The sequence below is a fragment of the Pristis pectinata genome, chromosome 5, assembly GCF_009764475.1.
Source record: "Pristis pectinata isolate sPriPec2 chromosome 5, sPriPec2.1.pri, whole genome shotgun sequence".
In the NCBI taxonomy this organism is placed as follows: domain Eukaryota; kingdom Metazoa; phylum Chordata; class Chondrichthyes; order Rhinopristiformes; family Pristidae; genus Pristis; species Pristis pectinata.
This window is the reverse complement of record NC_067409.1, coordinates 41,606,703-41,634,404: the sequence shown is the minus strand read 5'-3', so window position 1 is coordinate 41,634,404 and position 27,702 is coordinate 41,606,703. Positions and strand designations below refer to the sequence as shown.

The 27,702-nt window shown below is 41.7% G+C and overlaps 1 protein-coding gene across 5 annotated transcripts in view; it reads left to right on the top strand.

Moving 5' to 3' along the window:
* The first annotated feature begins 14,707 nt into the window (after positions 1 to 14,707).
* The window catches only part of kat2b (K(lysine) acetyltransferase 2B), a 62,357-nt gene continuing 49,362 nt past the window's right edge, over positions 14,708 to 27,702 (top strand). For 2 of the 5 annotated variants that reach the window (XR_007956392.1, XM_052016578.1), the window contains exons 1-2: positions 22,480 to 22,847; positions 23,980 to 24,109. Coding sequence is in view for 2 of the 5 variants with exons in the window: in XM_052016578.1 (XP_051872538.1) it covers positions 22,551 to 22,847; positions 23,980 to 24,109 (427 nt within the window). In the remaining 3 variants the exon portion in view is untranslated. Of the gene's footprint in view, positions 14,844 to 22,437; positions 22,848 to 23,979; positions 24,110 to 27,702 lie in introns of those variants that run through there. The other 3 variants (XM_052016579.1, XM_052016577.1, XM_052016581.1) reach the window with 3 other exon arrangements.

The window sequence follows — 27,702 nt, the reverse complement described above, 5'->3', positions numbered from 1 at the left end:
GCTACTGATGGGTTATTGGTATTCTGAATAAATTTACATGGTGGATGGAACAATGAATTTTTAAGTACAGTGTTATACTTAGCCGGTTTGCTTCTGAAATTAACCAATGTATCCAGCTGTGAGCAGCTTTACAATAAGGTAGAAACAAATTTTGGTAAAAATACCATTTCTACATTTTTTAAGCTTGCGTTATTGTTGCTGTTCTTCAAAAAAATGCCTTTGTACATCCTGGAAGCAACAATATCAGAACTGTTACGTTATCACAAGCTCCTGCTAATTTAGCAGTTTGGACTAATCTTTCACTGATGGTTTTTGCTATAGTTTCATACTGAAGTTCTTCTGTTTCCTTGGCAGTTTCCTGACTCATTACTTCTGTGTTCTCTTCGTGATTCATAGTATCAGCTTCATCGTATTGTCCTTCAATTATTTTCTGCAGAGGTATTTCAATTTGAATAGAGCCTGATTTTTGCATTGTTTCGTTGGTAATATTCTCTTGTCTGTAGTGACCATTTAATCCCTCAAAGGGTGAAAGCTTCTCAGCAAAATGAGCAACTGGTGTTCTGTCAACAATGTATTCATCCTTTGTTAAAGTTTCCTCAGAAAACTTTTCCAGGGTAGCTCTGTCCTTAACTTCCATTTCTGGTATAGGTTTCTCAGAAAAATTAGGCACCGTTGTTCCAAGTTCTTTACTTGAAGAACTCTGAAGTAAATCTTCCACAGATATATTGCCACTATGTTCTGCCATCAATGGAAACTCATCAGTCACATGTTCAATGAGGTACTTGGATTCCTCCTTCATTGCAATATCCTGCAGTAAACGATCTATGGCTTCGCAGACAGTACTACTGACATCCTTGAGTGAATATTGTACGAGTAAACGTTCAACATGTTCCCTTTTAATACCATATTTCTTCCTAATTAAAAGCTCCTCAAATAAACGCTCAGTGGATGTCACAGCATCATTATGCCCCTCCTCAGAAAACTCATCAAGCAAATGTATTATGGAGGACCCTAAATCAATGTGTTGCTCACTGTGATCCATGACATGCAATGTATGAATCTCTTTAATGTCTGTGTGAAAAGATCCAAAATAAAATGAAAGCATTTGTATTGCAATTGAAACTACTTCATGCCTATTAAGTACTTTCCAAAATCCACCTGAAGCTAGAACAAGAAACTGGCATGAGGAGTCTATAGGAATAGAGACAGTATATGGTATTGGTACAATAGATGTTTTAAGTTTGGGATCTCCATGGTATCCAAGTCCTCGTGTTGACTGAGTGATTCCTTCTACAAGACCGTGTTGTTGATTTTTACTGATGGTTCCACCGGTGTGAAGAATACGTTTACGTTCTTTACGGTTTGAGGTGCTGTGGTTTCCAGTTAAACGGTAACCTTTTCCATTTTTACACAAGACAGCATGTACATCACCTGCAGAAAGAAAAACAGTTTAAGAAACGCATAAACGTGATTGATAGCCTAATGAATATAGAAATGCTCTGTCCCTAGCGTGTGTTGTAAACTATGAAGTATTTATATACACTTAATCTATATTCGTGATTTTAATATTAATATTTTTAATGTCCAATTGTGATCCATCACTTTAGAACTGTTATTAAATAAAAATTACATATAGAGGGGCCTTATTCACCGGGAGCACCAATCACAAACTCAGCTGCCTGTTCCCACAATTTTATATCCATTAAAACTGAACAGTGTATAAAATAGAAATATGTGAAACAAATTAATTGGCATAGCTGGTTAACTGTAAACAAACTACCTTGATACAGACTGAGGGCATGGAGGAAAATATTTGGCCTAAAAGATACAGTTAGAATTACAGGGGAGAAATGAGAAGGAAGCCTTGATATTTGCTCTGAGGCTAAGATCATGCTGGTGACAATCTCGCATTTGGGGTAATTTACTGGCATATTTGATGCCAGTCACATTACTCATCATGTGTGGGGACAGGTTTGAATCCAGCCTGCTTAACCTTTCATTTCCAATGGAAGATCTAGGAAGATCACTGGAAGTCAAATGCTGGTTGGACATATTAAGTGCATAGCTTGCTGAAAGTGGCAACAGAGGTGGATAGGGTAGTGAAGAAACTGGAGAAACAAAGGTCTGCAGATGCTGGAGTCCAGATTAAAAACACTATGATGCTGCAGGAACTCAGCAGGCCAGGCAGCATCTGTGGAGAAAAGCAGGCGGTCAACATTTTGGGTCCAAAGCTTTCTTCAGGACTGAAGATAGGAAAAGGGGATTCCCAATATATAGGAGGGAAAAGCAGAGCAGTGATACGTGGACAAAAGAGGGGAGGCAGGGTGGGCACAAGGTGGTGATAGGTAGACGCAGGTAAGAGATAGTGATAGGTAGTATTTGGTATGCTTAAAGGGCCAAGACATTAAATTTTAGAATTGGGACGTCACGGTAAACCACAAATGGAATATTGTGTAAAGTTCGTAGAATCGTACAACACAGAAACGGGTGTTTTCAGCCTACCTCATCCTCATCCATGCCAATGTCTATCAACACTAATCCCATTTGTCTGTGTTAAGCCCATATCCCGCTACACCTTTCCTATCCAAGTGCCTGTCCAAATGCCTTTTAAACGTTGTAACTGTATCTGCCTCCACTACCTCCATGGCATCTTGTTCAAAATATTCACCACCCTCCATGTGAAATACTTACCCCTCAGGTCTCCTTTAAATTTCTCTCACCTTAAGCTTGTGCCCTCTAGTTCTAGATTTCACTGCCCCGGGAAAAAGATTCTGACTATCCTATCAATGCCCTCATAATTTTATAACCTTCTATTAGGTCACCCTTCAGCTTCCTACATTCCAGTGAGGATAAACTCAGTTTATCCAATCACTTCTTATAACTACAGCCCTCCATTTGCCTGCATTAGTCCTGTATCTCTCTACACAAGTAAGTGAGAGGTAGATTATGTCAAATGAACCTCATCTTTTTTTCAGGTGATAAAGTAGTGAAAAAGAGCATGTGTGGACATTATTTATATACTTCATTTGATGAAGTCCCTCATAAGAAAATGTTAGTTATAATTGAAGCACATGGAACTGAAGACAATTTAATGATCAGGTGCGGAAATTAGCACCACAAGACAGAAAGCAGAGATAATGGGTTGTGAAAAATGATGTCCTATAACAATCTATGTTACAGCCACAAATATAGATTATAAATGTCTTGTATGAAAGGATAGAAAACTAAATGTACCTGTTTGCCAACAAGCCAAAGATAGCCCTTCATGTAGCATATATAGAATTAGTACAATACAAAAGAGACATTAATAAATCTCCCAATTTGACATTGTTGCAAAGAGATGATAAAATGGGAAGATACTGTCAAAGGATGTAAACCGATCTCAGGGATAAATCTCAAGAAAAACACAGCACTTTCTACATGAGAACATAAGATAGTGGAATTGGCACCCCCTGCTTTTCAAACAACATGTAAGTATTTTCTTATCTTTCAGTCTTCTGCTTTAATAAATTTTTTTACAATGCCTTTTACTTTCAAATTGTATTAGTTTAGTTCATGAAGGATAGAGCTAGCAGAGCTGGTAAAGGCCATATTTAAGAAACTGATTTACAAAAGACTAGAAAATTTAATCAACAGTTATACAAGTACAATTCCAGAATTGGAGCATGTACGTCTTGGCCATTGTGGCTCAACGTTGGATGCACAAGTTTAATCCAAGTTGTAATCTAAGCAGCACAGTAGTAGTTGAATGTGCCCAATTGCTCATTAGAGCCAATAATTCGTTTTTAATACATAACCAGAATGCATGAAGCACTCAGCAGGTAAAGCAGTATCAGTGGGGAGTGAAACATTTCATATCAAAGACCCTTCATTAGAGGTGGAAATGTGTAAGGGTGGGCATGTTTTCAGTTGCAGAGAGGGAAAAGTGGAGAAAATTGAGGGAATGCCTAATAGGATCCAGACCAAAACTGTCAAGGTAAAAGTTACTTTAAAAGTTTACGCTGGGCACCTTTGAGGCTGCTTCGCTGAAGAAATCACAGATTGGGTGACTGTTCTGCAGAACATCTCAATTCAGTCCACTGAGCTTCCAGCAGCCTGTCATTTTAGTTCTTAGTTCCACTCCCAACATGACCTCTGTTTTTGACCTCCAATGTTATTCCAACAATACCCAATTTAAGCCCAAGGGATGGCATCTCATCTTGCAACTGGGCACGCTACGACCCTTGGGACTTAATTCTGAGTTTAACATTTTCAGATAAATCTGCCCATTCTTCCACAGATGTTGCTTTACCCTTCTGTCTGAATTAGTTGTGTTTCAAATTGTTTCTGCATCGTTTTGTTCCATATGGCAGTTTTTAAAGTAATTGTTGGATTGACAACTTTGGTCTCCATCGTGTCATAGACATTCACTCTGTTCTCTCCACCTCCTCCTCTCTGCAAATTAAAATACCCTCGTCTTTTCAATTTTTCAGTTTTTATTTGAAGGGTCCTTGACCCGAAGCGGCGACGCCTTTTCTCTCCCCATTGGTGCTCCTTACGATGCTGTGTGTTTCCAGCACTCTCGGTCCTTATTTCGGATGTTGTCTTATTCCCATGCAGAGACAGTGAAAATAATATGGGGCCATTGCTTCTGTGTTAAATGAGCATTTGCCATCAGTGAAAATCAAGCAGAATAAAATTTGTTTGCGACAGTAAAAGTTTCCAAATCCATTTCAAACGGTAATCCTTTCAAATAATTCTGTTAATAGATTTTTTAAATGGGTCAGATAAAGAGCCTTGGTATAGAAGGCGCAAATTATTTGATCAGTTACAAGAGAAACTTTTAACTGTCGTGTTAAAAGTCAGATTCCTTACCTAAGAACACTCTACGCAAAGATGCGTTTCACTGTGTGTTTCGATGTACATGTGACTAATAAAGAAATCTTATCTTTTCTTAAGAAGGTAAAAGTAGCCTGCTCGCTGTTTGTTCAGTCACCTGCATTGGCTATGTGCAGCGTTCCGATTTCACACGAACTGCTTTCCGACATCGCGTCAACGTTGCCCTGGTTCACTTCACTTGTGTTCGGGATTTGAGAGACTGAAGGTTCCAGTAGACAGGTAGAGGCTGCACACCCGCTCCACCGGACTTTTGAACTTTCATTTCGCCCCAGCCTCAGTATCCTGTCCATTTTCCAGAAAGCCTTGGCGAAAGCCATGTGGACCGCTCCATGGAGGCGGTCTTTGGAGCCCTCCTTCTCCGCTGCCGCTGAATAAGTCGGCGCGATGAGTGATTTCTCAGCGGCGCCTCGGGGGAAAAGCAGGTCGTACCCCGAGAGATAGGCATGTTCTTCCTTGGAGAGTTCATAGGGATGCCCGGCCAAGATCAGTTGTTGCAGGATCAGAAGGGGCAGGTCTTTGGATGCGAACTGAGCTGCAGAGGCTCCGTGGAAGCCATCGAAGAGCCCAATGAACCACGTGTTGCTCCGGCCGCCGTAACAGTCCACGAAGACAGAGATGTCCTCCATCTGAGATTTCCAAGGAGCATTCATGTCCTGACAGGCCCCGAAGGCTTTGGTGCAGGTTTTCCCGGGCATTCTGAGGGACAGCGGCGGCTCTCTGGTGCACAGGATGGGCCTTTCACTAAGAAACGGCCAGGTTGACATCCGGTGCGACTTCACCATCTCGTACGCGAAGTCGATCTTCTCCAGCTCCAGCCGGCTCCATTTCTTGGATCGCGCCTTCTTGGAGATGATGCCCCGCCGGCGGATCCGGAGGGACAATAGGCTGACTGGCGTCTTGCCCATGTGATATTGCAGCGTGTTGAGGGCGCGGTGCAAAGCCCTGTGGTGACGGACATGCCGTGCCCGCAGCTTCTTGTCACAGATCAGGCATGGCACCGTCAGCGTGGCGCATTGTGACACTGGGGGGACCTGACTGATCCTTGAGGTTGATGGCGAGTTGTCTCCTGGCGGCGGAAGCATCTTAACCTTCTGCTTTTAGCTTTGAGCAGACCAATGGGAACCGCGCTACTTCCTTATAAAAGCCACCGGCATGAAGGATGAAGGACAGAACAGTTATGCATAAATAGGGTATAAAATGAAAACGGTTATATTTCAATTATTCACATATACTCTACAATCAAAACGGCCGGTGTGTGGCAGGCACTCGGTTAGAAGGGAGCGTTAAAACTATCTAGATTTTTAGATATTAAGCGAAGCTAAGTTAGTGCAGGAAAGTGGCGCTGAGGTAAAAGATTGAATGGCCGAAGAGAGGGACCGAATAACCGACTCCTGCTATTTATTATGTTCTTAAAAGCCCAACGCCACGAATTCAAAAGCAAAGTATTCTGCATGTCGAAAATCTGAAGTAAGGACAGAAATGCCAGACTTGATGAAAAGTTCTGTTACCGTTTCCACATTAGCTAGCTGTTGAATTACTCCAGCGTACTATTCTTGTTCAATGTTCGACAGAATTTTTTTTCAAAAATTAAGCTAAGCATCAAATTAGAATTATTTCAAATACTGTTAATTAGACTAAACCACCACTTCCTTGTAAGTACCTTCAACCCCTGACAAAAGCATCATCTACCCAATTGTTGGGGAGGAGTCATCTTCAGAACGAATATAGCAACAGATCGATTTGGAGGACAGATTAGGTCCTAGAAGTGTATCTTACACATCTCTTTAAAATTGTACACTCATAGAAAAATAATTACATTGCAGGAGTTCATTATTTTTCATATTATGTTGACTGGAGTTGTTGGTTCTGATTGGAACTGCTGGCATATCAGACCATTAGACACGATGTGGATCACAGAAGTCCCAGACTTATACCTGACAGATGGCACATCTGTCACTATGCTTCAACATTGGAATCCACAGGGAATCTAATGGCTGAGCGCAATCTAAATAGGATCCTCAACTTCTGTGTAGAGGCTAAATAAAATCCGGAATAGTGGAGAGAAGCTTTATTGCACAGTACTGATTAATCAAGAGAACAGTGCAGATAGCCTCTGAGACCATTCTGCCCAAGCACAGTTTCCTCCTGTTTGTATACTTTTGATGTATATACAGGATCAAGCAAGACAGATATATTTTGTTTATTCAGTCATTTCCCCATGTCTTTGCACCAGAGGTGTTAACTTAATCAATGTCTCTGCTCTTTTTCCTCGATCATATCAATTGGTCCTGCCGTCATCTCATCCTGCCTTTGGTATTACAAGGTTAGTGCTAATCAGATTAATTTTACAATACTTCACCAAATATTCCACAATGTTAATTAAATCTGTAATGTCTCTGAAAACCAGAGGTTTTTGAAGGCTTCCTTCTTTCCCAGCACAATATGCTCCAAGGTGTAGCTATACCCAAGGACAAATAGCAATCGCTTATGTTTCCACCCTTAACCCTTGGCTCTAACTATTAGTTTTGCTAATTCCTACTTGACTCTCCAACCCCACATGAAGTCAGGCCCGGTGTAGGATCAGAGACTCCTTTGGTTTTAATGGGAATTCTAATCCAGTGGAAGGTAGATAATTTAAAATGTATACATTTTATTTTATTTTAGTTTAGTTTTTTATTATTTCTAGTTGTGCTTTTATGTTTTATATAAAATATTATAATTTAATGTTTAAAATATTCTTTGCATCATTAACTTCAGTTTTAATAGTTTTAAGTATTTCTGAGTGTCAGACACTTAAGAACAGTTAAAAATGCTTGAGAAATGTGATAAAAAACTATTGGGGCATTTCAGGGTAGAACTTCTGTACTATGCCACACACATCTTAATTGCCATTCAGGCATTGTCATCGGACTCAGGCATGTGGAGGACCAACGGGATAGGATGTCTCTGGTAGCCCAGATGAGGATGGTTATGTGGGAACCATGGGCAGTGACTCGGAGCAGAAGTATCATTGAATGACTCAGAAGTGTGGATTGATTAGAGACTCAAAAGGAGAATCTTTTGTGGATCAGTGTTGAGGGAGACCCTCAGAGGGATATCAATTACTTGGAGAAACTGGGAGTGTTGTCCTTAGAGCAAAGGAGATTATAGAGAGATTTTATAGCAGTCCTCTAATCTATGAGTGATTTTAACAGAGTAATTGGAGAGAAATGTTCTACCAGCAGGATGATCAGTCAAGGCACTTAGACTTAAGGTAGCTGGCTAAAGAACAAAGAATGGAGGTGACTTTGTTTTACATAGTGATTGCTTTAATCTGGAATCTATTGCTTCTAAAGGATGCTGGACAGAGATTCAGTAATAATTTTTATAAGTTACTTAAGAGGGATAAATAAAAGAAATAAGAGAAAAAAACAGGGTGAAACATGCTTCCAGTTTTCCCTCCAGAATGGACTATTTTAACATATTTGGACCAAATTTGATACTGCTGAGAAACTGGCTCAGAACGATGCATAATTTGCTGGCATCCATTCGATCTAGAGTACAATACACACAAAATTAATGCTTTAACCTATTTAATTATCTAGTCCTAACCACATTTTTGAAGGTCTTAGTAAAATAACCACAGGATCCAATTACACCACTGCTTTGAGTAATTTCACACTAGTTAGTTATAATTAGAACCATTTTAGCACTTCTTAAAGCGAGGGGGCTATGTGCTTGCAGCTAGTGGTGGAAGTCATTTAGTGGCCTCTGCACTTTTCCCATGGCTTCAAGAGATTACAGAACAGGGGCAAAAGCATCTTAATCTTCCAATATGGCTTGAGAGGTTCTGGTCAATGAAGTGGAAAAGGAGAGTTTTCTTCCCACAGGGGCCAGTAAGCCCTCCTGGCACATGTTAAGCAGCGGTGCAAAAGGACAAGTAGGTCAACACAGAGACTCAGTCCATTTAATGATCTCACACATGACTCATTAGCTCAGCAAATACATCACAAAATTGCATCCCTTACCGGAGCAGAGGCCTGCATGCAGTACACTTTATCGCTCTAGCAACAATCTCTATCCATGAAGGCTTGAACCTAACATTCAAACGCTCCACTACATCCTCACAGCTACTACTACTATAAGAATTACACCCAGTTCTCACAGCTTCCACACAATGCCAACTACTTATATTACAGTACCCAAGTACATTGCAAGATACTCATTAAAGTACTCCCCTCTCTCCTGTGGGAGAAGATGGTGACTAGACACATTCTTTATGGACATAATTATTACTTGAAACTTCTGAAGCACAAATGTAACCTGGTCTTATCAGACCAATCCCAAATGTTGTCCAGATCTTGCCACTGAAGGCACAAACACTGTTAGTCATGTTGATGGTGCTCAGGCTCCTTCATGGAATCAACTGGTAGGGTCTTGAAAGCATATCAAGGGAGGTTCTCTCATCCTTGCTCTCCTTCTTGACCCTCATCTTCTTCCACTTTTGTGTACATATAGTGGCAAGACTGTGGAGGGCATAACACAGCAAGAGATCATATCTGGTGTGTACTGAACTGCACTTCCAAACCACTACTGGTATCAATAACTCTGCTTCAGATCCTCACTGATGATTCCACTAAAGTTTGCATGGTCCCAGGGTTCTCCTTGTAGCAGCAACTGATTGTTGAACCTCTCGCTGGAGTCAGTAAGCCTCATCTCTAAACAGCCACCAGTTGGTATATGGTGATATGACACCCCTGACTACCCCTTTGGATGAAGGAATCATCCCTGGAAAGATAGCATTCAATATCATGATTTTGCAGGTGCCCTTGATTATTTTAATGTTATTTGAGTGAAAGTCCTTTCAGTTTTGGTACAAGTTGAGGTTCTGGTGAAGAGTCCTTTGTAGCATTTGTGTATAATCCACTCCACCTTTCAATTTCAACTAAGCTGCCTGTCTCTTCTGCCTGCTCCCCTCTACCCCTACACTTGCCTTGAGTAGAGAGTTCTATCACCTTCAGAAAGCAGCAGTGGAGCTCTGGCTGATATCGCTGCAGCTGCCTGCAATGAGCAAGGGACAAGGGAATTGAAGACCATTGTGACCTTCCTGCCAGGAGCAGAGCTGTCCAGGAACAGATCTCTTGTTGCAGCTCTGCTGTACCAGGTGACAGATCTCGGGCTTCCAAAAGAACCGGTCACATTGGTCTTCAGTCAAGTGCATGATCCCTGAACACTGCCTGAAAGGGTAGGACATATACCATGAATGGAAGGGCCCCGGGGAGTATGGATGAACAAAGGGACCATGGTGTATAAATCCAAAGATCTCTGAAAGTGACAGCACAAGTAGATATAGTAATAAATAAGGTGTATGGGATACTTGCCTTCATTAACTGGAGCACGGAGCATAAGAAGAGGGAGGTCTTGGTCCAATTTTATAAAACATTACTTAGGCCACAGCTAGAATATTGTGTGCAGTTCTGGTTGCCACAATGTAGGAAAGGTGTGATTACATGACAGAGTGTGCGGGGGAGATTCACCAGGGTGTTGCCTGGGATGGAATGCTTCAGTTCTAAGAGCAGACTAGATAGGCTAGGTTTGTTTTCCTTGGTCCAGAAGCAGCTGAGGGGGGACCTGATAGAGGTATACAAAATTACGAGAGGCATAGGTGCAGTAGATAGGAAGGAACGTTTCCCCATGGCAGAGGCGTCTAAGACCAGAGAGCATAGGTTTAAGGTGAGGACTAAGAGGTTTGGAAGAGATCTGAGGAAGAATTTCTTCACCCAGGGAGCAGTTGGAATTTGGAACGCATAGCCTGAGAAAGTGGTGGAGGGAGGTACAGCATTTAAAAGGTTCTGGATGAATACTTGAATCACCAAGGCATAGTAGGCTATGGACTAAATGTTGATAAATGGTAAGCATAGACATGGTGGCTGAAGGGTCTGTTTCTGTGCTTTATGACTCTATGACTTTTTTTCGGTGGGCCATTATGACCAGAACCCTCCTCCTCCTATACCTTTTGCAAATGCATTCTTTTCTTGCAAATGCAGTGTTAGAATCATGCAAGGTAAAACTGGCCTTAATGGCAGTATATGGCACTGCCCCAACTAAGCTGCATTATTTAAAAGGATAACTTGCTGCACAGACACAGATCTCTTATATTCTGCAAAGTAATCACTAACAGAACTGTCAGTCTTTGGGACTTTGTACTCAAACCCCAACAAAATGGCTGTTATCTAAACTGATACTAGTTATCAAGTATCTCTTTAAATAGTTTGGTGAGTGGATAGGAAGGGGTATATCCTATTACTCAGGTCAGCTTTCCTTTACATAGTTCATTGAATTGACATGACCCATGCCTACTGAGCTGAATCAGCATTCTGCAACACAGTTGGGCAATGAAACAGCCTTGCTTGACAGCAGTCATCACTGAGACTGGGTCTATTGTTGGTCCATTGATTAGGATCATGGACTATGGTGCCATTATGAAGCAAACATAAAATAGATTTGAATTTCTGTGGCCAGCCAAAATTAGGAGAGTGCTCCACTATCCCTCTCGATTGATGTAATCAAAGACAGGTGAGGTTGAAAAAGACCATGTGACTCCCTTCATTTTTCTTGGCATTGGTGAAGATCATGTCCACTGTGCCTCTACATACAATTCAGAGAGCATCTCTTCAATATCTGGGAGGTGGTTGAGGAGGACTTGATATTGATGCCTTTCCCTGGGGCAGACAACCGAGAGACCCCAATGAAGTTACCACAGTTGGAATTATTTCCCTACTTGAAGGAGATTTCATTTATGGTATCTCTGAGTTCCCCAGGTGTATCCTCCTCCCCATTGTGGACATTGAATGAAGATCTTTGCTTTCATGAATGAAGATCTTCACTGCTAAATTTTAGAACTTGAGCAGAGATCCCATCTGCTCCCAAGACCTTGTTAATTTTTCTCATAATTCTCAACCTGAAATACTAACTCTATTTCTCTTTCCTGATGCTTCCTGACCTGCTGATTGTTTCCAGCATTTTGTGTTTTTATTTCAGATTCCCAGCATCTGCAGTGTTTTGATTTTCACTTGTTATTTTTAGTTGGGGAATGGCCTTGTTGGTCAGGTGTGGTGCCAAGGCTGGACCAAATAGTTTGCTATGAGATGGAGTGAAGGGCATTCATGTCAAGGACAGAGTTGCAGTTGAGGTCTTCAAAGTTTTCCTTCTTACAAGCACTGACTGCTTTACTATTCCTGATGGTTCTTGGTGAGGGTTAATCTTCAAACCTAATGGGAAATTCTTCAACACACGGCAGCTATACTCCAGAACCAAGGTCACCTGAACCTCAGTAGTCAGGTGGCACCAATTAAATAGCATTTGCAGGTGCTCGGTGGCCAAGCTTCAAGCCATCACTGAGTTAGTTATTGAAAGATGAGCCTTACATTCAACATCTACAAGATAAAGATCTTGTATCGATCTGCCCCCCATCTGCATCACAGTGCCCCCCCAACAATAAAGGCTCACAGCGAGACTCTGAGAAACATGCGCCTCTTCCCATATCTCGGGAACCACCTGTCGGTGAAAGCAGATATTGAGAGTCAAATTCACCATGGCTTTCAATGTGCCAGCATAGCCTTTGGTTGATTGAAGGAGGTAAAGGGCCTTTGAAGTGCAAGACCTCAGACCTGGCACACAACTTGTGGTCTGCAGGCAGCGGGTGGTTCTGTGATCTGCACTATATAGCAGGCACTTCAAGGCACTTTAAATATACCATCATTTTTGTCTCCCCAAAATTCTCCAAATTAACTGGAAGGGTAAGTAAACCAACATGCATCCTCTCTCAGGCCAACACCTTTCAAAAAAAAAATCAGGCCCATTTAAGCTCAAAGATGCCATCTGCTCCCAAGGTTTGACACCAAACCAGAAACAGGCAGTTTATTCAGAGCTCAGTCATAGCGATATATTACCAGAAAAGATTCAAGATAAGCTCAAAGCCTCCTTGAAAATATGGAACATCCCCACTGACTCCTGAGAACCTCTAGCTCATGACCACTCAAAGTGGAGGAGCGTTCAGGATGGTATCAATAGCCTCGAGTTCATGCATCAGGAGTCATAGAAACCCTGCATAAAGAGCAGGGGTAGACCACCTCACAAAACTGCCGACCTGCCCTCCCCCACCCTCACCACATTCTACAGGGGTACCATTGAGAGTGTCCTGACCAGCTGCATCTCTGCCTGGTACAGTAACTGTAACATCTCTGACCGTAAGACTTTGCAGAAAATTGCGAGTACAGCTGGAAAGATCATTGGAGTACTTCTTCCCTCCATTTTGGATATCTACAACACACGATGCACAAGCAAAGTCTGCAGAATCATAGATGACCCCTCTCATCCCTCCCATGACCTATTTGTCTCACTGCTGTCTGGCAAGCAGTACCGGAGCATCCGGGCCAGAAGTACTAGATTGTGCAACAGTTTTTCCCCCCAGGCTGTCAGGCTCCTGAATACCCTGGAGGCAGTTTCAGACAAATGCCGTGTCAAAAGCCCTGGTTTGCACAACAGTGTACAAGAACTTTGGCTGCTGCTGAACATGTTTATACATTTAGTGCAACACACTGAGTTCTGTTTTTTTTTCGTCCAACTCGGTTTTGCGCTAACCCTGCACTAATTTTGTATTCTGTATATAACGTTTTTTGCACTATTTGTACTTGCAAAATTTTTTCGTCTGCATTTATTCTATGTCCTCTGTTCTATGTATGTCCTCTGTTGTGAGAGTCTGGAGGAAACGACATTTCGTTCCTCCATGTGTTTTTATAGCATATGGGTGAATGACAATAAAGTATAACTCGACTTGACCCGCCGGTCTCTCCAGGCTCCTATCGCCCCATTCGTGGAAGAGTCTGGGGTTTCCCATACTGGCTTCCACAAACATCTCAAAAATCAACGAAATCAGAGCGGAAGCAAGCCCTCCTCCTGAGCCACAGCCTAAGAAGGTTCCACAACTCTACCAGCTGCCCACTCAGCACACTTTCTGCTTGCGCCTGGGACAAACGCAGCACCGCCTTAACTCAACTTTGCTACATTGCACAGCGGCATCAAAAATATGCGCCGGCGACTCATGGACAAAATTCCGAGCAAATCATCACGACCAGCCTGATTTTGTTTTTTTTTTGTTAAAGGCGTTGTAACACACAATGTTTCAGCTACTTGCGAGCTACTATCTGGGCTGTCCTCACTTGCTTCAGTTTGTGTTCAGGAGGCGGTGATGGGCGCTGGTATTCTCAGGCGAATGTTCCGTCGCTATGAGCAGCCGATGGAACGCGGCGACATACGGGCGGGCCTGGTCGGAACGTCAGGCTATTGTCAGCGGTTCTAGAAGCCGAACCCACAGAGCTTTGGAAGGGAACTGCCCCGCAGACATTCTACGACCAGTCCCGCCATCTTGCTCCAGCGACGGCAACAGCCCCAAACACCCCACCAAAGCATTCTCCGCCTCGGATTTTCAAAGAACATATCTGTCCCGGAAAAACGCAGAAGAATGTTTTGCATCCAGAATAGAAACAGAAAATGCTGGAAACAGCAGCATTTTCTGTTTTTATTTCAGATGTCCAGCATCTGCAGTGATCTTAAAAGGTTAGATTTGGATCCAGGGCTGCTTCATCACACACGCCGGGCGTCCTAGAGGTAAATGTCCCGATTGACATCCGCCACGACTTTTCCAGCTTCTGCGCGGTCCACCTCTGAGAAGGCAGCGGTGGAAGGGGAGGAGTGCGGTGTGAGCAGCGCGCCAGTAAGAGCGCTGTAGCGCCTTGTGGTGACGCACGTCGTTTATTTTGACTGGTGAGCGCGTCACGAAGGTGCGGTGGCTGGACATGCCTTTCGCGTGGAGCGGCAAGCTGTGAGCGGGTAGCAGTATAATGAAGTCGCGCTACGATCGACACAGGTGGAAGATTAAGATGACAGGAATATGAAGGAAGCGCAGAAATAGCGTGCAGAGACAAGTAAGAAGAAATGAAATTTGCGGGGAGGGGGGAGGGGAGGAGGTTCACGTCAGCCTATCAGAGGAAAAAAACATAGATGAGTGCGTCTCATGCAGCATTGTTCAAAAAATTAGCGGAGCACTCAACTAGATTTATTACAGAAAGACCAAAAACAATTTCAAGATTCATTGTATTTATTCATTGATATTTAAGAGTACCTTTACCAATTTTAAAAGAAGCAGCACCAGGTCAACTTGGCACAGCTGAGAACTTTGGATGTTCGTATATTCAGACGGACAAAAGAAAGGAAGAGATTAGTCTTTGGGCTCTAACACGTATGTGAGTATTCACTGCCTGTTGAATTCACCATGGCACATGGCTGAAGTACACTTGTTTCTACTCCTCGGGTAGACAGTAGTCGGACGAGGCACATCCATGTGTTTCCGCATTTTATAACCTGCACAAAATATGCATTATGCTAGTGGCTACGCACTGTATTCCAGTACCAATGTTTGCAGATAAATACCGTGCAGCCAGTGCAGTACTGAATGTTCATTGCAAATGCCAAGATAAATTTCTTTATTGATGTGCAATAAAGGATACTAATTAATGAGTAGGTAGAGAGAAATGGCTTTGTGATTGTACTAAGAGACTGGGGAAACTGCTGAAGATGAAAGGTTAAGACTATTATGAATATGGTAACTGGGGATAAAAGCCACACTCCCACCATTTATTTTATGTATGGCAGAACTTGGGAAAAGTAGCCTGTAGGATGACTTCATTAATGGGCACATATTACCATTTCTGATACACAGACTTGGCAGGTGAATTGTAGGATGACATATCATCAGTTTTACTAATCAGATCGAGGAATTAAGATTGAGCAGTGACAACTGGGAGTAAAGTTCTCTGTGAGCACACTATTGCAATGAGTAGTGCAGTCCCAGAGAAGCAATATCGCTGCTTCATTGGTGCCCACAGAAGCAAAATGATGTTTATTTTTGACAGGCTTCTCTGGTTCCATTCCCTTGGATATTCCAAACCTAAAGTGGCATTGCACCCTAATTATACAGAGGACAAAATTCATGTTAAGAAAGGCACAACTGCTGCAAAGATTGCTGTGTACCACTTTAAAGAAAGAAAATTGATGCTCTAGTTTTGATTGTCTTCTCAGGGTCTCATCATTACTTAGGCCAGCCTCCTGTTGAAGCATATAAAGGAAGAGCTCTAGGGAAAGCCCAAGAGCTCCACATATGAAAATCTTGGAACTTCTTCATCGATGTATTTTTGGAGTACTTTTAGTTTCCAATATTATTAAATTTTCTCTATTATGTTTCTCAGTAACTTCACTATTTATAATTCCCACATGGAAGAATATTCAAACAGTAGTAGGGAAATTACTGAAAAAAATTCTTAAGGACAGGATTAATCTGCACTTTACAAGGATTTATCGAGGATAGTCAGCATGGCTTTGTTAAGGGGAAATGCTGCCTGACTAATTGGATTGAATTTTTGATGAGGTAATAAGTATGTCAGTGAGGGAGCTGTGGTTGATGTAACCTAAATGGACTCCAGTAAGGCCTTTGACAAGGTCAAATTTGGAAGACTGATCCAAATGGTAAGAGCCTATAGGATCCAGAGTAAATTGGATCCAAAAATGGTTTGGCGATAGGAGGCAGAGGTTGATGGTTAAGGATTGTTTTTACAATTGGAAGGCTGCAACTAATGGTGTACCATGGGGATTGTTGCTAGGTCCCTTGCTATTTGTTGTATACATTAACAATCTGGATGTGAATGTTGGCAGTATGAATAGTAACTTCATGGCTGACACAAATTGTTGATGGTATTGAAAGCTTCTCCACAAGTTATTTACTGCCTTGGCATATACAATGACTGGAGCTGGCATCAAAACTATTTGTTCCCCTTCTTCTTGCCATGGATACAAGCCTGTATTCACCACGTCTTGATCCTGCCTCCAAACTTACTCCTGCATTATGAGCAGTGTCTTAATACCTGAGCTGGTGGCTGTGATGGTGTGCCTTCATCTTTATTTTCTTCCTACTGAACCATCTCCTGATCAGCTTGGACTTTTCAAGTATCGAAGGGATATGTTTTTGTACACAGCACACCACATGCTACCTGTTTTGAGTATATAATTAGCTCATCGACTGCTTTACCTAGCCAGTCTTATGCCAGAAACAGAATGTGAAGCATGAAACACCAGTGTGGAGAGCTGCAACCATGGAAATCAAGGCAAGGTTTGGACTGATGGCCAGTTTTAATATTAGGTAACATCATCTTAAGTGTTGAAACATAAAAAAAAAATCAACTTTACATCATTTTGAACAATACAAATGATAACACGTGATAAAACTTAGACATGCAACATTTCAGTAGTCCATAAGGGATTGCAAATATCAACAGCTCCAGTTAATTTAACCCTGGGGGTGAGGGAGGAAAAGCTCATGAGAGTCATCTCCCTCTTGCACCAAAAACAAAGCAGAAAAATCCAACTTGAGAGATGCTAAACTGTTCTGCAGTATGAGCCTCGAGGTGAGCATGCTTCCTTGATTTTTCATTATGCATTTGCCCTTGGGATCCATCATTGTCCTTGAATCCAATCATAATGTACATTGATGCAGAAATTTCTAAAAATGGCATCCAGAGTCCACATTCTTCCATTACCACTGACAAATCTAGGCTCCTTGAACACCATCCATCTGTATTGGCCGGCCTTTGTACATAATAATTCTAAGACTCAATCATATTTCTTAATTCTAACACCTTTAAGAGCTAAGCAAGATGTGGAAACATGGTGAATCACTTTATTCACCATTCTACAGCCTGAAAGGTTCTATCCAACTCAGGCTTACTCATCATAAGGCTACATTTAACTGGGTAGGTATTTGTTCATAAAAGCATAATATTAATAAAATTTGATTGCCTAAAGGGGACATAACCCCTAAGCCAATCGTTGGAAATGTTATCAATTTTAAAATATGAAATCCCACTCTGATCAGGAAGTTTGGCCCAGGCTTTGTATTTGTTTTTATGCCAATTAATATCCTTAATGGGGGATTCACTATCTATTGCCACTGTTCTCAATAATGTCCCTACTGCCATTTAAAAATAAAACTTCAGACACTCATACTTGCAATAATTATATCTAAGTTATTACCAGTATAATTGAAAGAGTGGGAGACCTTTTCAAAGCTCTTAAGCTTCCTAATGACCATGATTGGAATTTGGATTTCCATTGTTGGTCGACCAAGTCCCCCATCTCTAGCTCTTGAGTGCAAGAGTCTATTGTTGACACAGGTGGATAGATGTCATATTATCTTAATGTCATGCCCAATACATTCAACTAGTCAAAGCAAGGCATTCTGCACCATCTTGTATAAAACTAATGAATTATAAAATTAGGGGATCATGAAAAACAAGTGCAACATCCTCAACAAAGGAAAAAGCAGTGCAACTAAAATTATGTTCCTCCATATAAAAACCACAACCCTCTTTATTCAGAAAGTGGATCTCTGATTAATCCCTCTTTTTTATAAATATAGAGTTAAATTTCCTGTAAATGTATCAGAATACAGATCTATAAAAGGTCCATAAAGTGCTTTTTGATGCTTATGTGGCACAACTCCTTCATTATGAGTTTGTGCCTCTGAGTGTCAAAGGTCTGAGTGTATTCAATAAAAACAACAGCCAAATCCTGCCTAGTTTAAGTACAGTAATCACTCTTCCACCTAGCGAGTCTTTTTCTAACCCCACAGTTAAAATTTCACTTTTCTTATGGATCTGCCTTTATCCCATCCAGACCATGTATTTCTGTAGCCTCCTGACAGTGCCTGGACCAACCAACAAACTCATAATCTTCAATATTATCTCAGTACACTAGGAGATTGCATAGCAGGGAGTGCTTGCATCATTGGGTGAGGTGAATCTAAGCATTTTAAATACGAGTCTTAATTAATAGATTGTTGGTAGATGAGTGATGAGGGTGCAGTGTTTTGATCAATGTTTGAGCTAGTGATGTTGCAGATGAGACAGCCATGAATGCATTCGCTGACCTTAACCATGAAGTCATTGAACATTTTGTGGCACTCTTACAGATCCTCAGGATTTGACTCTGGCATTATCTGACACAGCTAAATGCTGCTACTGCGTTTTGTACCCCGTGAGTAGAACACATCTGCTCTCCATCTTCTGCACCAGGCCCCCAGTACAGCATTCAACAACAGTGAAGCCTGTTGCTCTGTTGTTGTGCCATTCTTACAGTGTGTGATTGTAGATCACCTGTTACTGCATCAGCCTCAGCCATAATGCACGTATTTAAGAATATCTTTAAATGGTGGCAGCAACTCAATATTTGTCCTGGCTGAAGCAGTCAATGAACAGTATAGCTAAGCATCGTTACATAGAGCAGCCAGTTGCTGTACTGTTTGCATTTAAAACAAGTGGAATGTATTATTCATGCTTTGCAATCCTCACCTCTGTTTTAAGGGCGATCAAATTTAGCAATCCAAGGAACAAAATGATATGTACTTTTTGATGAAATACAAGAAGCATACAACTGATTGAGACATAATGGGCTGCAGGGTCTTCTTCAGGTGTAAGCTTCCATGATTGAATGTTGTATAGCAATTAAGCATGGATATCATAATGGTCTAATGGATCAAATCACGGAGGTAACCAGCCTACATGTATTTTCTAAGCAGGACCTAAAATCTGCATATCACTAACCAGAATTACATAGAACATACAACATACAACCGTACAGCACAGGAACAGGCCCTTTGGCCCACAATGTCTGTGCCGATCATGATGCCAATTTAAGCAGCACTTCTGCCTGCACTTGGTCTATATTCCTCAATTCCCTGCCTGTCCATGTGTCTGTCTAAATGTTTTGTAAACTTTGCTATCATATCTGCTTGCATGGTGGTAGGGATCTCGGGAGGAATTTGAGGTAGATCACCCACTTGCTGTTTATTTACTTATTACGATATCAAAGGAAGCCATTCAGCCTGTTGGGCCCATCCAACTCCCAGCAGAGCAATCTCATCTGTCCATTCCCCTTCCCTGCAGCCCCGCAATCCATTCTAGCTCGTGTGCTCATCAACGTCCCTTTGGCTCAACAGGAATAATTTGCTGACAGGGATAATCAACAGGGATAATTTGCAGTAGCCAAATAACTCACCAGCATGCCTTTGGGATATGGAAGGAAATCAGAGCACCCAGCAAAAGCCTACTTGTAATGGAGAGAACATGCAAAGTCCATGTGGAGGTTTATATTGAACCTGGGTCCTTGGAGCTGAGAGGCAGCAGCATTAACTGTTGTGCCACCATGCTACCCTTGGTAGTGCATCGTGGTGGACGCTTAATCTTTGGCTTTAGTACTCACATGCTTGGCCCTGCTATTGTTGAAGATAGGGATGCCTCTTTCTCCCATTAGCTATTTAGTTGTCCACTGCCATTGACAACTAGATATATGGCAGTACTGCAGAGCTTTGATGTGATTCAATGGTTGTAAGTTATTTTTTAACTTCTGTCTGTTGCTTGCTGTATGTGCTACTTAGCAGGCATGTAGTCTTGTGTAGTGGCTTCAAACATAGAATATACAGCTTATGATAAATGATAATAGCTGCTACATTATAATCAACATAAGGGAGTATGGAAAAGTCTTGGGATTAGAGACCACAGTGGTACTATGGTTATGTCAGTGAACCGGCAACCTATGCAACTCCATCACGTTAAATCATGAATTAATTTGGATGTCCAGATCTGAAAACCCTAAGAGTTGCCTGATGTTTGTCCAATTCCGTTTGATTCACTGGGATCTAATCTTGTTTGAATCTAACCTCCAACCTGGTGACTTAGTGCCCCATTCATGGATAAACACAACTATTATAACAAGAGGTGGGCTCTAAACATCAGATTACCAGGGTCATTTTGTAGAGAACATTTTTAAAAATAAGTTAGATGTATTCAGCAGATCAGGCAGCATCAGCAGAGAGATCCTCTCTGGCTTACTGAGTATTTCCTGAGTTATTATCAGATTTCAAGCATCTGCAGTTTTTGCTTTTATCATTTTAAAGTTATATTATTCCTCCATATTATTATTTATTCCTCCATATTATTATTCGGTCAACAGAAATGCACCAGTCATGAATAAGCACAACTATAATGACAAGGGTCTGGCTCTAGGCATCACTATTACCAGGGTCATTTCACTGCCCTCAGAGTGAAAAGAAATTCTTCTCATTTTAGTCCTAAATGGCCTTTATTCTCAGCTTGCAATCCCTGATTGTAGATTCCTCAGCCAGGGAAATAATCTTCCTGCATTCCCTCTATCAAGCTGTGTAAGAACTTTGTAAGTTTCAATGACATCAGCTGTCATTCTTCTAAACTCCAGAGAATACAGACTGAGTGGACTTAATCTCTCCTCATACAGTAGGCCTGCCATCCCAGGAATCAGTCTACTGAATCTTAAGTACACTTCCTCTGTGACAAGTATATCCTTTAGGTCAGGAGACCTAAACTATATAGACTGCTCTAGGTCCCAAGGTCATATATGATTGTAGTAAGACATCTTTACTCCTATACTCAAATTCTCATGCAATAAAGGCAAATATACTAGTTACTTTCCTAATTGCCTGTTTCACCTGCATATTATCTTTCTATGATTCATGTTCAAAGATATCCAGGCCCTATTAAATATGAGTATTTCCCAGTCCGTCACCATTTAAAATATACTCTGCTTCTCTGTTTTGTGCGCGGAAATGAATAACATCGCATTTTTCCACATGACATTCTATCTGCCATGTTCTCAATCACTGACTTAGCTTGCTTCTGTCCCCTCTAAAGCTTCTTTGCATCCTCTTCACTACTCACAATCCTGCATCATCAACAAACTTAGAAACATGACATAGAGTTCCCTCAAACAAATCGTTGATGCAGATCGTGAATACCTGGAGTCCAACTGGTCCCCCATTTATCACAGCCTATCGGCCTTAGAAAAAAATTATTCCTACTCTTGGCTTTCTGTTAACCAGTTCTCAATCCAACTGGTACGTTATCCCTCAAATTCATATACCTTATTGAACAACCTGTGTGGGACCTTATTTCAAAGCACTCTGAAAATCTAAAAACACCACGTCTACTGGCTTTCCCCTATTTTTTTGTCACATTCTCAAAGAACTCCAGTAGATTCACCTCCAATATATGAGGTTGCAAAGGGCTCTATATAAATACAAGACTTTTTAGTAAAATGTGGACTACAAACAACCTGGGGATGGAGGAACGCAATTTTGAGCTGGTGGAAGATGAATTGGTAAAGAACTGACTTTAGTTACAGCAAAACATGGGGCAACAGTGTAAACCGATCTAGGTTTGGCCTGCTGCTTCCTGGAGCTGTGTAAAAGAATATAAATGTTAAACTTACCCTTGATTTTCATTATCTTTTGTGTTTCACTGTGTAGCTTTTTATGTATGGGGGCAATTTGTTTCTTCTTCTTGTAATAAATAGTCAAACATAAATGGGAAATGATCTGGTGTGCGCCTGTGTGACAGCTTGTACTCTGCACCGCCCCTGGCGGGGTGCTACCAGCTCTGAGGAGAATGTAGGGGAGTGAGCTGCCACCACGGCTGTGGTCACCATTCCAGCGCGGATCACTTCCTTAAAAAAAAGCACAATACTGCTCTGCACGTACAGAGCGGCTGGGAGCCATGGCGGAGAGCGGCGTTGGCGGGGGAGCGGGCGGGCTCCAGCAGGGATCCCCGGCTGTGTGTTTTGGAGCGGGCAGCAGCAGTGTCTCGGACTCAGCGCCGCCCGTGTCGGTCTCCCTGGCTGCGCCCGCGTCCGTGCCGCTGCTGGGCTGCGCTGCGGCTGCGGAGAGCGGCCGCTCCGCTGGCTCGGGCAGCCAGCAGCAGCAGCGGGAGAGGATCGCGCTGAGGAAGGCGCAGCTCCGCAGCTATCCCCGGACAAAGAAACTGGAGAAACTCGGCGTCTACTCTGCTTGCAAGGTAGCGACAGGAGCCCCCAACTCCAAGAAGGGGCGAAGTAATACCGGGTCCGCGCATTCGCACTAATCAAACTAACTCGTTTTTAAAAGAAGCTTTCGAATGAAGTGACATGTCAGAATTAATTTTGTTTTGACCGTATATGTGTCAGGTTGGATTGTTTTCCAACAGGGGGCGGGTTTGTTTCTCTGTCTGGCGCTTATGTGTTGTAAACAATGTTAGGATCGCTACATGCTGTGTCATTTTCTGAAACTGATGACAGTTTTATTTTAGGAGCATAATGTCATGATCGTGTAATTCTCTCCCAGAGCAGCGTGGAACACTGTGATGGGTTATGTAGCGTAAATAATGAGAGTGAGGAACTTTTTATTTCAATTTGACTTTTGACACTGTCGCACTGCCAAAGAAATGTAGGGGATAATTGTAGTAATTTTAATTTCCGACAGAAATGTGGAACTAAACCTGCTAGTGTCTTCCAGTTGATTAAGTTTCTTAATGTGTGGTCTGCTGAATGAAAACATATATCCTCCAGCGATATTTGTAATGTGCCTGTAATTAATTTACAACAGTCTTAAGGACTATTTTTTTCAATAAGGTAGGCTGAGATGATGGACATCCGAGTAGCCATCGGCTTTATTTTCTGAAATGTACGCACACAAATATAGGTGACAGGTGTTCCATTGCAAAGTGTGAGGTAACAGGAACAGACTGGAAAGGAAACTATGGTGAGCATTCTTCCCTTATCAGGAATAAAAATAAGATTCCAAACACAGGCAAAACCTTAATCAAAGATACTTTCTCAAAGAAAGCAGGAGCTTTTGGGTGGACTATAAACAGAATGTGGAATGGGGGAAGAGGGGAATAAAAGTAATTTTGTAACTACATATCATTTAGACAGCATAGAGACGCCATGTCAGTTTCAGTGAAATTAAATAAAATTATAAGCAGTTACATTCTTAAGGAACTCTGATTTTTTTTCATCTCCAGCAGGATTATAACTAGTTATGAATATCTATGTATTAGTCATATTATTTTATCAGATTTAGTGAATGCAACATTTAAATACAGCATTAAGACACCACAGAGGATCTGTTGTGTCTGCCATATGAATGTCATATGTTCCTAATCTCTTTAGGCTGAAGAATCCTGTAAATGCAATGGCTGGAAGAATCCTAACCCCCCTCCCGCTCCTCCGAGAGTAAACTTCCAACAGTCAGCTGTCAGTCTCACAGAAGAACCATGCCGGAGCTGTGGCCATACCCTAGGTAGGTACGGATTTCCTCCTGCACACTTTCTGGCCGAGAATGTAAAGTGCAGTCTAACTTTGAAGTCAGACAATGATCGGAGAATTTCACATTAACAATTCTTTAGTTTATCATTATCAATAGAAAGTTCACCACTATTTCAAGCCAGAAGACTGTATTTTTCAGTGGAAAGTCTGCCAGAGTTGGAGCTAGTGCAGTTGTATTTTTGAAAGCACAAAAGTGGAGATGTATATTGTTGTTGCTGACCTCTTTTTGTGGATTTTCTGTGCTCTCTAAATTCAATAGATTTTGATTTTTTTTTAAGTGTATGAAATAGATGTATTTTGGGGTGAACTGGAGTGAAATTCTCATTGTTGTCACACCTAATTTAGTGAAAATTGTTTTTACTCAAAGGTTGTAACTGCCTTAAATTTCTCTGATCTTTCCTTTCAGTGAAGTTGTTCCTCAGTGAACAGTGTAGTACCGAAAATGATAATTCAGAACACTCCAGCCAAAAATCATCCATGATGGTACATTTGGCAACATCTGATGTAAAGTATAAACAAGTTCGGCAAAAAGTAAAGGTTATATTAAAGGGAATGAGGGGTCTATGTAATAATCCAGGCCTAACACCAGTCGGTTGGTCCGGTGATGTAACCAACTAGTTTCGTGGTTACATCACTGCACTAGTTACCACAGGCATAAGTGAAGATCTTACTATGTCAGCTGGGCAATTTAAATTAGCTAAATTACATGTAGAATACAAAATTATTATCTGTAAAAGTGACGACAAAACTAGCATTCTGTTGTTTAAAAACGCATCTGACTCACTAATGATCTTTAGGAAGGAAATCTGCTGTCCTCATCCAGTCTGGCCTATATATGATTCCAGAGCCTGCAGCGTAGTTCACTCTTAACAGGCCTCTGGACTAGCACAGCAAGCTAACAGTGCAGGGGACAATTAGGGAAGGACAGTAAATTCTGGGCAAGTCAATGGCATCCACATGCTGTGAATAAATTGAAGTAATCAGAAGTTAATTCAAGAAGATCTTTTTAAAAAAAAAATGGAGTTCCAGCTTGAAACTTTTTAAATGTATTTATCTTATATGTTCAGTCATCAGTGCTTAATAAGCACTTGAATATCCTTGAGAAAATGAAGAAGAAACCTATTAAATAAAAACGGAAAAAACAACTGCAGATGCTGGTATTCCGAAATAAAAAAAATAGAAAATGCCCAGCAGGTCAGGCTGCATTTGTGGAAAAAAAACTGAGTTAACATTTCAGATCGAAGGCATTCATCAGGACTGGGAGAGAAAACATGTTAGCTTTTAGTTGTGGAGAAGGTAGAGGGTGGAAGGTAAGGACAAAGGGAATATCTCCAATAGGATGAGGCCAGGGTGACCAAGGGCATAAGTTGCAGAGGTCATCCAGTCAGTGGTTTAATGGGAGTAGTTAGAGAAAAAATGGAACAAAAGTTACGAGATGAGGGCTGTTACAGAGTAAGAATACAGAAAAAGAATGTGAAAAGATGTGAACTGCAAGATCATTAGGCATATCCAGCAGCTCAGGCTATGCCCACAGAGAGATAAATACTGAGCCAATATCCCAGGTGGATGACTTACAGCAGAAATGGCCAGTTCCAATGCAGACGTGAATGGCAAGTTACCCAATGTCGTAGATTAGGTATTAAGTCCAGAAGGCTGCATTATGCCCAGAAATCTTGTTCACTGGGGGCTTTTAAGAGGGCGTTGAATGGGCACATGAATGAGAGGAAAATGGAGGGATATGGGCAATCTGTAGGTAGGAGGGATCAGCTATGTCGGCACAACATTGTGGGCCAAAGGGCCTGTTCTGTGCTGTACTGTTCTATGTTCTAAAGAAGGTGAGTGCTGTTCCTCAAGCTTACGTTTGGAGCAAAATACAGCAGTTGCTGAAAATCTGAAACAATAAACACAAGATGCTGGAAGCACTGAGCAGAACATGCAGCATTATTGGGGAGAGAAACAGAGAAAATACTATGGTCAGATCCCTTTCATCAGAACTGGCAAAGTGAGAAAACAAGCTGATTTGAGTTATTGAGAGGGGCAGGCAGAGAGAACAAAAGGAATGTCTGTGATGGGATGCAGACCAAAGTTGTCAAGGGAACAATTACTTTAAATACTGGCAGTTGGAGACAAAAAAGAAAAAAAAGAAACAAATTGGGCAGAAATCCGCATCTGTGGAGTGAGAAGAAATAAAAGATTACCTGCAATTACATTTAATATGAAGCCCCAAAGTCTTTAATGTACCTAGATGAAAGATGACGTGCAGTTCCTTAAGCATATGTCTTTTGTCTGGGTATGTTAAACCCATCGGGACTTGATAATGCATTTAACAAATTCTACCCTTTTTTCTCTCCACAGATGTGACTGTACTTTTCCAAGTGCTTCCAGGCACTGTCTGTTTTTGTATAATTTGCACATTTTGATTGAGAAAATTTATGTTTTCTTTTTGCAAATTACACTTTCACATTGTCTGTCTAATCTTGCTAGGGTGGATCAGACCGGAGGAACAGCACCTCACTTTCCGTCTTGGGACCTTACAGCCTAATGGCATGAACATCAAATTCTCCCAGTTTAAGTAAACCAACCACCCTCTACCCCTCCACCTTGCCTCTTCTTCCCTTTCCTAGCCTATCTCTTTTTTCTCCTTGCCATTTTTTCTCTTTCTTTTTCCTTTCCTCCCCTTCCCCCATGCCACCTGCCTCCTTACCTTTGACCCATCCCCGATGGGTCTGCCCTCCCCTCCTCCCCCACTCCCCCATACCTGCCTATCACTATCCCTTACCTGCATCTACCTATCAGCAGCTTGTGCCCACCCCGCCTCCCCTCTTTTGTCTGCCTATCACTGCTATGCTTTTCCCCCCTATATATTGGGCTTCCCCTTTTCCTATCTTCAGTCCTGAAGAAGGGTCCTGACCCGAAATGTTGACCACCTGCTTTTCTCCATGGATGCTGCCTGGCCTGCTGATTTCCTCCAGCATCTTGTTGTTTTTTCATCAGGGTGGATGGTTTTACTTAATGAAGGGAGCAACAAGGATATTGTGGGTGTCTCCACAAAAGTTGTAAAGTATAGGAAAAATGGTAGTGAAATATCATATCCCAAAAGCAAAGTACTGCAGACATTGGGAATACTCAGCCAATCAGGGAATATCTGACTGGAGAAAGAGAAACAGAGTTAATGTTCCAGGTCAGTGACCTGAAAACTACAGCCAGGTCATCAACCTGAATCAGAATCAGGTTTATTATCACTGACATACGTTGTGAAATTTGTTGTTTTGCGGCAGCAGTACAGTGCAAGACATAAAAATTACTAAAAGTTACAAAAGTAAATAAATAGAGCAAAAGAGACATAATGAGGTAGTGTTCATGGGTTCATGGACCGTTCAGAAATCTGATGGCAGAGGGAAAGAAGCTGTTCCTGAAACATTGAGTGTAGGTCTTCAGGCTCCTGTACCCTCCTCCCTGATGGTAGTAACATGAAGAGAGCATGTCCCAGGTGGTGATCACAAACTCTGTTTCCCTCTTCATAAGAGTTTTTCTCGCATTTTCTGTTTCTATATCATATGTGAAGTA